At 39.2% G+C, this 12,091-nt stretch overlaps 1 protein-coding gene across 2 annotated transcripts in view; it reads right to left on the bottom strand.

Moving 5' to 3' along the window:
- Positions 1-2,878: 2,878 nt before the first annotated feature.
- rab23 (RAB23, member RAS oncogene family) overlaps positions 2,879-12,091 on the bottom strand; it is a 34,766-nt gene continuing 25,553 nt past the window's right edge. For both annotated transcript variants that reach the window (XM_043681381.2, XM_043681390.2), the window contains exons 6-7: positions 11,643-11,735; positions 2,879-9,595 (exon numbers count right to left, since the gene is read on the bottom strand). In XM_043681381.2, coding sequence (XP_043537316.1) covers positions 9,456-9,595; positions 11,643-11,735 — 233 coding nt within the window. In that variant the 3' untranslated portion in view covers positions 2,879-9,455. The remainder of the gene's footprint in view (positions 9,596-11,642; positions 11,736-12,091) is intronic.

Here is a 12,091-nt window from a genome sequence, read left to right on the forward strand (position 1 = left end):
TGTGCCCTCTTCATAATGCATTCATGAGTGGGAACATTTCACTGCATGTCCACTGTTCAGACCATTCATGATTTTAAATACTTTAATCAGATCGCTATCTAACCTTAGGACATCCTTTTATTCCTTTCTCTCCCACGGACTTATCCCTTAAATTACATTTTCACTAATTGCCTTAACCACTCCCTGAGATAGTGAGTTTTCCAAACACCACACTGTTCCACCGTCTTCAATCTGTCCTCTTAATTGAAGCTTTTCATCCCTGGACTTATTCTTGTAAGTCATTTCTGCACTCTGCAGTGTTCATGTCCTTCCTAAAATGTGGCATCCAGGACTGTCACCAATACAAGTGTGTTGGGGTTCATGGCTCCAGATATTTGAAGGCAGCATGACAGAGATAGCGCAGCATATGGCATCCTGGCCTTCATAAATCGTGATATTAAGTTATAAAGGTAGGAAATTGTTCTAAACGTTTATAAAATTGGTTAAGTCACAAGTAGAACACAACATCCAATGTTGGGGAAGTAAAAGTGATCAGAGTTATATGTGGCATATAAGAGGATATTTGATCAATGAATCCAGCACTGCAACCCAAATGATTTGAAAAATGGCTTTAAATAGGTCACCCAGCATTTGAATTGCCATTATTTGGACAACAGGCCAAATGTTTCTGTAATATATAAAATGAAAAAGTGTGACTAAAGTAAACATTGGTCCTTTCGAGGATGAGGAGGATGGACAAGGCATTGATCATGTATTTTGTGCCAGTCTTCACAATGGAAGACACGACTAACATGCCAGTAATTGACAAAGAGATGAAGGTAGGTGAGGATCTGGAAATAATCATTATCACAAAAGTAGTAGTGTTGGCAAGCTAATGGAGCTTAGGGTAGGCAAGTCTCCTGCCCTTAATTGAATGCATCCCAGGGGATGAAGAGAGACAGCGGGAGAAAGAGCAAATGCACTTGTGGTCATTTTCCAAAATTCACTGGATTCTGGGGCAGTTCCAGCAGATTGGAAAACAACAAATGTGACACCATTGTTTAAAAATGATAGTCAAAAGATGGAGAATTATAGACTAGTTAGCTTAACTTCTGTAGTGGGGAAAATGCTTGAGTATTATCAAAGAAGAAACAGCAAGGCATCCAGATAGAAATTGTTCTGTTGTGCAGCCACAGCATGGGTTCATGAAGGGCAGGTCATGCTTAACTAATCTATTGGAAATCTATGAAGCCATTATGAGCATGGTGGACATGGACCCAGTAGATGTAGTGTATCTAGATTTCCAAAGGGCATTCGACAGCCACACGAAAGGCTGCTGCATAAGAATGCAGGTGCTATGGGCAATGTATTAGCATGGATAGAGGACTGGTTAACTAACAGGAAGCAAACAGTGGGGATAACTGAGTGCTTTTCTGATCGGCAAACAGTGACTAGTAGTGCGCATCAGGGATCAGTGTTGGAACCATAATTATTCACAATTTGCAGAGATGATTTGGAGTTGGGGACCATGTGTAGTGTAAAGTTTGCAGATGTCACTAAGATGAGTGGCAGAGGAAAGTATGCAGAGAATTGCAAAACTTTGCAAAGGGACATAGATTCTTTAAATAAGGGGACAAGGGTCTGGCAGATGGACTACAATGTTAATAAATATGAAGTTATATTTTAGTAGGAATAACAGTAAAAATGACTTATTTGAATGGTAAAAAGTTGCTGCATGCTGGGTGTCCCTGTGCATGAGTCATAGAAAGTTGGTCTGCAGGTGCAAAAGGTAATTAAGGCAGCAAAAGGAATTTTGTCTTTCATTGCTAAAGAGATTGAATTTAAAAGCAGGGAGGTTATGTTGCAACTGAACGGGGTGCTAGTGATGACAAACCTGGCCCACTGCATCTGGTTTTGGACTCCTTACTTGAGAAGGGATGTACTGACACTAGAGGGGGTGCAGAGGAAGTTCACTAGGTTGATTCTGGAATTGAGGGGGTTGGTTTGAGGAGAGACCAAGTAGACTTGGATTATATTCATTGGAATTTAGAAGAATTAGGGATCTTGTAGAAACATATAAAATTATGAAGGGAATAGATAGAAGTAGAGAGGATGTTTCCACTGGTGTGTGAAACTAGGACAGGAGGGCATAGCCTCAAAATTAAGGCAAGTAGATTTAGTATTAAATGGAAAAGGAACATCTTCACTCAAAGGGTTGTGAATCTATGGAATTCCCTGCCCAGTGAAGTAGTTGAGGCTTCCTCAGTGAAAGTTTTCAAGCCAAGATAAATACTTTGTTGAACAGTAAGGGAATTAAGGGTTATAGTGAGAGGGCGGGTAAGTAGAGGGAGGCCATGAAAAAAAAAGCCATGATCTTACCGAATGCCGAAGGGGGCACGAAGAGCCAGATGACCTCCTCCTGCTCCTATTTCTTATGTTTTATGTCAGCTTTTATGGAACAAAGTATTGATTTCTTCTTTCAGTTGACAAGTCCGTTGAGCATTTCCCTACTGGCCACTACAAGTCTCCCTTTTCGTCAGTGATTCAATGAAAGGCAGAAAAAGCAAGTTTCTACAAGCTTCGGCACTCTCCCATTTTCTAATTGGCAGCTAAGCTCTATAAAATGTGCAGATGAGAGAGTAAAATTATAAACATGGTTTTAGGAGTAATTGGTGAACTGCTTTAGTCATGGTTCACAATAATATTATGCAGAGTCTGATCTTCAAACAGCTTAGTTTATTTATAAGTAACGTTGATCCACCCTAAGCAACTCAAAAGATGTGATGAGAGATACTTCTCACTGTCAAGAAGTCAAAGGCATTGTATCATCGGAGAGCGAGCCTGGGTACCAAGCGGTTGAATGAGTTTGGTAGACACAAGGAATTCAAAAGTCATCAAATTTAATTAGAGTTTCTTTTTATTAATGTTGTTATGCAGATATAATTAAAAAACTGCTAAAATTGTACTGTGATTAATTTTAGTGTGGCACTATATAACAGGCTTTTACATGCATATCAGCAGTCAGAGTGAAAGAATAACACACACCATAAATAAATCACCATACAACAAAACTAATAGATTACACACCTGGAAGTATAAGCCCAATAACCAATTTGCAATGACTGATATATTAGGGGATATCAATATGCCTTTGAGAGGAAGTGGATAAAGTCATTCCATACATGTCTGAGTGATCACATCAGCATAAATCACATTGCCAAAGTGAATTGTCTCCATTGCCAATACAGCAACTAATTATGAAAACCACATCACAGCTTCCCCTTGCAAAAGCAGAATTGGACTTGATCCTAAACTCGAACAAAACAACTGAGAATGTTCATACCTTCAAAAAAATTTATATCAAGGCAATACACAGTGCTTATAGAATTGAGTTAGTTAGCAAGACCTATATAGCAGCAATTCTGTTTCATTCATTCATTTATTGGGATTGTATATATATTTATTCAACTTTCCCCAATTTTGCAAAATATTCTGCATGAAAGCAGTATTTTAAAACAGAATTAAATGCAATTTTGATGTTTTTAGCAAAAGTAAAATCAGGAATATCATGTTTCCAATTTGCATGCTGGAAATTACAAAATGATGCTATTGGCCATTAATTGAAATCACTACAAAAATCAACATGTTCAAGAGCAAATTTCAAGAGATGTTCCTTGCGGATAGCATAAAATCATTGCATGGCATTATCTAGTGAAGCAGATTTTGGAGTGGTGTACAACTTCTGTCTGGAGTCCCCCGTTAAGAGCTCAAGTGTCTCCATAGTAACTCAACAAGGAAAACAGCAACTCTCATACAGGGTATATGAGGGGAAACATGTCAGAATGGGCTACACTATGCACAGCTCAGTGACCTCAACTTTAGCAGTATTATGAAGAGAAATTGGAGAGAGGTCAATTAGCTATAATTTTTCCACTTCTAATCCTTTTAACTGTTCTTTCCAAATAGGTGCCAACATTGGACCTTGGTCATTATTTTCCCTTGGAATTCTGATCAGCTCACTAAGTAAATAGGTCAGCAAATTCTTTACATTTCAAAGAACGTTTCTCTGTTTGCCTTTTACTGAGGGAGACACAATAGAGGTCTGAGATTGGGAAATGATTTTAATCACGTAGATGTCTCCACTAGTAGGGAGTTGGAGTGGAGGGGGAAAGAGACCAAAACACAGGCTTACAAATCTGTCACTGACAAATGCAATAAAAAATTCAGGAGGAACATCATCACCTGGATAAACAGAAGAGAAAGGAATAGAAAGGTATATTGAGAGGGTGAGAGAAAATTAACATGGAACATAAATACCAAAGACCAGGTAACTTGTTTTTTACGTTCTGCAATGAACTAAAAGTCAGTGTCCCCTTCCCCCCATTATTTCATATAGCAGAACAAGCTAAGGGAAGACATAATAAAGAATATAATATCTTTGAAGGTATTGATGAGACAACCAAAGAGAAAATAAAAACTTGTGCAACCATCTACGAGGCAAGTCAGGAGTTTGTTAGTAGCGTTGCCTGGATAGTGCACCTGCAACAACAATCCAGAAACCTGAAACCATGTAGGACAAAGCAACTCACTTGATTGGTATCAGATCCACAAACATCCACTACCTATGTTTAGTGGCAATGTGTATCATTTATACGATGTATTGCTAAAATTTATCAAAGATTCTTAGACAGTACCTTCCACACCCCTGACCACCACCACCTGGAAGGACAAATACAGCATATACATGAGAACATCACCGTCTGCAAATTCCCCACCAAGCCACTCAGCATCCAGACTTGGAAATGTATCGCTGGGTCAGAATCCTGGAATACCCTTTTCTGACAGTATTGTGAATCTACCCACAGTACACAAACTGCAACAGTTCAAGGATGCAGCTCACCACTATCTAAGGGCAAGTAGGGATAGGCAATAAATGCTGGTCCAGCTAGCAACACCCACATCCCATGAATGAATTTTTAAAAAGGTCTTCAAGGGAAACAGTGTTAGTAACCAGAGGAGGTAGATCTAAACTCTTTGATAGAAGACCACGGGTGAGAGATTTTAGTTTGAGTATTAATGATAACCTGGAAATGTCAAAGTGCAGAGGAAGATGATTCAATAACTCAAATGGAAGTTACATAAATGCTCAAAAATATTGCAGAACTAATAGGAGATTATGGATTGGGACCAATTAAATAGTTTTTCATGATGGGCTGAATGAATCATTCTAAACCAAATTCATGTGGGGTAATTGGGGGCAGGGGAGAGGTTGAGGAGGAGGAGGAAGAGAGAGTGAGTGAGTGAGTGAGTGTGAGAAAAAAAGAGAGATGAAAGAAGGTAACGACACTCAGAACTAGAGGTCAGCACGTCTTTAATACCTTCACCTTTCTGCTTGTGAAACAATCTCTTCATATTAATTTTAATTGGTTCAATGTATTCCTGTGGGGTGGGAGCAGCAGCAAGAATGTTAAAGTGGAATATGAAATGCACATTGTAAAATGCTGCAAGAGCTAGAAAGAACAGAGACAAAAAAGCTACATTTTAGGATGCTGAATGTTGGTCAGAACAGAGACAACTCCGCTGCTCTTCCGTAGTACCGTAGTAATCCATCCAAGCAGCCATTGGTATTTTGGTTGAAGATCTCAGCTGAAAGATGGCATCTGACAGTGCAGTGCTCTTCAGCACTATACTAGACTCTCAGCCTTTATTTGTGGGCTAACACATTGAGAACAACTTGAACATGGAGTTTTGTGTTTCAGAAAAGGGGGTGCTACCCACTGAGCCACAGCTGACATGCGATCTAAAGGAATAAGTAATGCATCACAAAAAACCTATAAAAAAGGACTAATAATAGAATAAGTGCCAGATGTATACAACATCTCTGACTGTTGACACCTGGCCTATATTATAATAATTGTACACTGAAACTCAAACAACCATTTCCAGCTACTGAGAATAGAAGCTGGCAACTGAACACACAATATCTTATATATATTTCACCTTTCAAGCTGACCGGCAACTGGCCCTAGTGGTAAACTACTCCTGGGATTTTGTCCGAGTGAATATCTAGTCTTCATAGGATTTTTAAGACCAAAGTTGATGGGATGAAGGGCCTAGCTGAAAAAAAATGAGGCACTTGAGAAATGATTTAGAGTGCAGTGATGAGAATATGTTAATGAACATACAAAAAACAGGTGCCTGGAAATTAATCAGGTTAAAGTTAAAAGGAAATAAAAAATCTCTGGGATCAAATACAAATAAGTTGTTTACAAGGGTTTTATCCTTGCCCAATTGCAACACATTCCACATATCCTAACATCAAATCCCTTTTCCCCACACAGTTGGGGGTAAAGGTGGTTCGTAAGGCTGAGACATTGTGTTATCACAAGTGTACAACTCTTGCATAGTGATCAGAATTAGGCAACTGGTTAGGATTTACCCATTCTTTACATGCTCCAAAATTCAATCTCTGTGTATCACTGCAATCAGACTGATTAGTCAAAACGCTCAGATCTCCTATCAGACAGTGCTTTGACCCAACATTGACCAATGTGCATTTGGGTTTAGATGAGTGGACCAGTAGTGGCTAGGCACTGTGCCAGCAGTGTTTTGCATCATGCAATTTGAAAAGGGGCACAGATCAAGGGAAATGTTCATAGGTGACCGGAATTAACAGGTAACTCATTGAAAGAGCTAGCAGAGGCACAATAGGCTGAATGGCCTCTAATGCTATATTATATGATTAACTGGAAGGCACAGCTGTGGCACCAATAAAATTACATCAATTAATGATATGTAACAGTAAAGTAAACAAAATCATACAAAATATTTTAGCACGACAACAGAAACAAGGGCTAATATGCCTTATGTACTCTTCCGAGCATGGTGCCTGTTGTTGGACGATCATGGACAAACTCAGGCTGTGTTCTTAGATTTTTCCTGCAAGGACATATACATCAGGGAATGTATATTGAGAAGAACTAGCCTTCAAAATCAAACAAAAAAAATCTTGGAAACAGTAGGGGGTATCGACACAAAGAAAGATCTGTCTAAACCTCACAGATTGGATTCTTCATCCAAAATGGACCGAATCTCAACCTTCCACTTGCAAGCAACAACTTTTACAAAATGTAAATATTATTCAGTCACAGCTCAATGGCAGGGCCAACATTTAACAACTTGGTGTGTACTTCATTTCATATGCCCAGCATTTGCACTTTGCCCCTTCTCCTCATTTGCATGTGTTATTGGTCCTTGAACAACTGTACACACATGACTCATAAACCAGAAGCACAGCTAAGAAGTTCAAAACTACAAAAACGCCACACTCTGGAACACTGCATAAGACTGGCTTTAAAACAACCTGTATTAAACCTCAGCTGACAATGTTATACATACATGCACACAAAATACCTTTTTGATCATAAAAATCTATTAGAAAACCTAAATTCAGTAGTGAATGGTACTTCTTGGGAGTGTTGTTGGTTGTTTGTAACATGAACACTAGCAAGAATCGGTTGGCCTAACTGGTCTGCTTCTTGTCGTAAAATTCTTTAGAAGAAAATGGCAGCTAAGTATTTCATAATTAACCATTTGATCCTAAGGGACAACCAATGCACATTCCTTTGGTGAGTGTTAGTATATTGCAAATCTCAAAAAATTCTACCCATTTTAAAAGTGAAAATGCTACTTATTGTAAACAGCAATAGAAAAGCACGGATGACCAGTCGGTCTGTGCGTAGAGAAATCTAAGATTATATTTTAGTTTGACTTACTTTAATGTAAATGCTTAACCTGTCAGTACTGTGTGAATAGCAGAATAATTCATTGGTGTTTTTCATTTCAGCTATATTAACAAAGAACATTCCTGGCTAGAAGCAAAAGAGAAACACATTGTGAAATACCTCTGTTGTGCCACAAAGTGAGCAGCACAGTCAGTCAATCTCATTCCCCTGACATCACCTCTGAGGAAGATGTTTTATTCAAAGTGTCTTTCCTGGCAGTGCCTTAAATAACCAGATTTTAAAAATATGAAACAATTGGTCCACCTCATTATCCAGTCCAGTTTTGATTGCTTGAGGAAGGTGAAGAGGAATTTCCCAAGAATATGTTTTCAGGAATATCTGTCCAGGTGATTGGATGTCTGAGAGGAGAGGTGTGAGAAAAATAGTGTTCAATCAAGAAACCTGTCCATCATGAGAGGGAGGCAGGCTTGATGGGCCAGTTCATCACCTCCTGCTCACCAATTCTATACTCTTTAATTCAACAACTGAGTGCTGTTACTTGCTAGAGGTGAGCAGTTGTAAAGGAGTACAATAGAAAGCTCAGGCAGGGAGTTTATATCCACATAAAATAAAAATAAAAATCATGCAGTCAGGAAATTGTGATCTCTAGACACGTAGTATGGCATAAAAGTAGTGTGGTCAGGTAAAGCAACTCCAGACAGTGCCTCTTGCAGTAGGCTCTACTTACCTTTTCATTTCAGAATCCTAGTAGGGGTGCCTTATATTCTTGTCAGAAACAAGGAAAGACAAAGGCAATAGTTGTAGTACTGATTTGGCACTCATGCAAATGTCAGTCTGAATAATAAGGCCTGTGAAGATAATTACTTAAAAACTTACATGCAAGCAATCAACAGGCATGATGACAAATGTTCCGTAAAAAAATGTCTCTAGTATACAAACAGCGATTGTATGATTACAAACATTGAAATACCAAATGCCAATTGTTTAAAACATATCTAAACAGTACAATCAAATCAAACCATCCAAAAAACCCACTACTCCTAGTGAAAAAATATCTTACTTCAGCTGCATCCAACACTGAAATATTGCACAGGTCACTGAAGTTAGTCCCATTAATTAATAACCACAAATGTAAAGCACAAATGGCAATGTTTTTGTTATATCTGTTCAAATGACAATAGAATTTCATAATTCAATAAAATGCTTTTCTTAAAAAAAGGGTGATAGCAAATTCTCTTAAGTATTTTAAGCTTGATCTGGTGATTCTTGGTCCTGGTAACTGGGCTACTTTCTCACTTGAAGGAAGTGCTTTCACAGATTAAATCATACTGCATTCATGATTGCTTTCCTTTTAGATAATACGGTAGATCTGGCTGGATGCAGAAATGCTGCACAACTTGAGCACATTGATTTTCGGAATAAAACGTGAATAACTTGTAAACAAACCTAACATCTTCAATCTGATCCATACATAGCGACAGTAAATCAGACAAGTCAGTGGTCACATGTCCCATTTACAGACAGGCATCGTTCCACTTTTAAACTATCACAACCTTCAACCAATTTTGGGCCGAATGATTTGCTTTTCAAAGCCTCTGTACTATCTTAGTTGTTGACAGCCAAGTACTAGAGTGTCTGTAATTATACTCTACCTCTGAAGTGTCAGAATGTCCAAATTAAAAACCCTTACTGATCGCAACAGTTGCACAGACAGCACATATTATGAGACCGCTAGAGTTTTCCACAGCGGGCTCCAAGGCCTCTGCTCTTCTTGGTCCTCTGCTTGTTTGGCCGAAGGCTGATAACTGCTCCACCATTTATCATGTTGGAATTCTGGCCAGAGTGACTGCCGCCAGCTGTATTAAATACTCCTGGGAGAAGAGGGGAATTTCAGTGATTACATGATAATTTGCAGTTATAGTTAACAGCACTGCATGGCAGTTCTTACTGACCCATTCATTTCACATTGAATCTAAAACTGTACTTGCACAGTCTTGCAGTAAAATTTATCTTCAGCCCCAAATTGATTCTTTTAAAAAAGAAACTGACGCAATGTACCCATCAACACAAAAAATGTCAGTCAGCTCTCCAGGAGAAAGCAGGTGGTGTTTCCTTGAACAATTGGGATGGGTGATAAACATTGGTCTAGTCAGCAATGGTCATATCCCGCAAACTAGTTCAAATTCAATATATTCAATGTTTCGCATTCCCACAAAAGGGATCTCTCTATCATGCTAATGGGAGCTAAACACCAACTTGCTTCCTGTGCCACTGCTTGACACAACAATTGCTGCTGCATGATATGTCAGAGGTCTACAATATTCTGGTAGTATTAATGAGACTGACAATCTGCCATGAAGTCTGAAGGGGACTACTGGCCCTGTGTGTCCCTGTTGCAGCCAGTTTTCAGAAGATTTCTACATGACAGGAAACGGATACAGAGAAAGTGAGGACTGCAGATCCTCGAGAGTCAGAGTCAAAAGATGTGGTGCTGGAAAAGCACAGCAGGTCAGGCAGCATCCAAGGGGAAGGACATTCGACGTTTTGGACACAAGGCATTCATCGAGAGTGTGAGGCCGTGAGGGGGACGGGGTAGATGAAGGTGGAGCTTGATGGTGATAGGTCAGAGCAGAGGGTGGAGCTGTTAGGTGGGAAGGAAGATGGACAGGTCCACTGGTTTAGACAAGCTGTGGCACAGAACCAAAACCATTTGCTTTCAATGATTACTTGCCAAGTTATTCATCACTCAGGTAGGACTGCTGTCATAAAGATCCATCACAACCAGGGTTTCATTGGGTGGCACTCTTGCCTTAGAGTCAGATCATGGATTCAACCTCCACTTGAGATGAGATACAAACATAGGCTGACAATCCAGTACAACAGTGTGACAGCCACTGTACTGAAGTTTAGTCTATCAGATGAGATCTTAAACCAAGGCCTCATCTACAATGTTCCCTTGAAGCAGAATAGGGACACATCCAGGTGGCTGTCTCCAGTGTATTTGACTGTGCTGTACATAAGCAGGTCACACTCAGACAATGAAAATCACAGAATGCTGTCCTTTATCCTCTTGCTATAATGTGCAAGAGCACAGAGCAATTGTTTTTCTTTCGTAGTGAGTTAAAATTTAGAAATCTTGGAGATAGTACAAAATTGATTGACTTGGCTACACAAGGGGAGAAGATTGGTAATTGTGTCAGCTGGGATATGCTCAATGGCATCTGACCTCTGAGTCACAAGCTTATGCGATCCAATCCAGAAACTATGGCATTGGTGTGTACAGAATCTTACTATAAGCAAATTGGCTTTTTTAAAAAAAATGTCATATTAGTGATTATGTTTCAATAGGTACTTCATTGTGAAGTGCTATAGGACATGCTGAGCATCTGCAAGATGGTAACCAAATTCAAATCACCCTTTATTGCTCAAGATAAACCATTCACACCTGACAGTGAACAACCATGCCACAAAGTGAAGAGGTGGGACTTGTTCCTAGAGAAACAGTTAAGGTGAACTACAGAGATTTGTAGGGAATAAGGGGATCACAAAGAGAAAAGACAAGCAAGCCACTGAATAGGTCAAAGATCAACAAAATGCCATGGTGCAGGAGGGAGTTCGTGGGAGAGAAAAATGTGGGTTAGCTATTTCCTGGGGGTACAGTTTTCATCATAGGAAACTGCCACAAGAAACTGGAGTGTTTTGTATCGAATCCTGACAATCAATATCAAGAGCAGACTTCCATCCCTAGACTTGAGTTTGTTTTCTACATAAAATACTTTTGTCTCATTTCCTGCAGCATCTGGCTTCTTTTCAACTCTGAAGCGTTTTGACAGCACAAATGAACAAGGCATTCAAGGCTTTCAGGTTTTATATACTCAACTCAGGAATATCTGTATGGATTAATGAGGTACAAATTACCTATGCGATTGCTTGTCACATGTACTTGTTCCTGTTCTTCAGTAGTATGCTGTTTGAGTCGCTGAAGATACTTCTCAGCCAGATACTTGAAAACTGTGGACACAAAATAACTTGAACTTTGCTCTTCCCACCATTGTGTACATTTCCTCAAGTCACTATTGAATACACTGTGTCTATTGTGACAATGAAAGCACTTCAACTAATGACATTGAAACAATATCTGTTTCAACAAACGTTAAAATGTAATTAGTTTCAATAACAGATTATTTCTGCAGATTTCAATATACCTGAAACAAATCTTCTCACACTGAAAAATAGCTACTCTCAATGAATGGCAACAAAACATCAGTGGGAACAGATACACATTTCAAAGAGGGTCAATGCCATTCATCCCATTATCTCTAACCTTCTTCTCTGATGCTCTGTTAATAACAGAGCTGAAAAATGGG

Source organism: Chiloscyllium plagiosum, unplaced genomic scaffold (genome assembly GCF_037043375.1).
Source record: "Chiloscyllium plagiosum isolate Xiang-an unplaced genomic scaffold, Cpla_swu_hap1 HiC_scaffold_3, whole genome shotgun sequence".
Lineage (NCBI taxonomy): Eukaryota > Metazoa > Chordata > Chondrichthyes > Orectolobiformes > Hemiscylliidae > Chiloscyllium > Chiloscyllium plagiosum.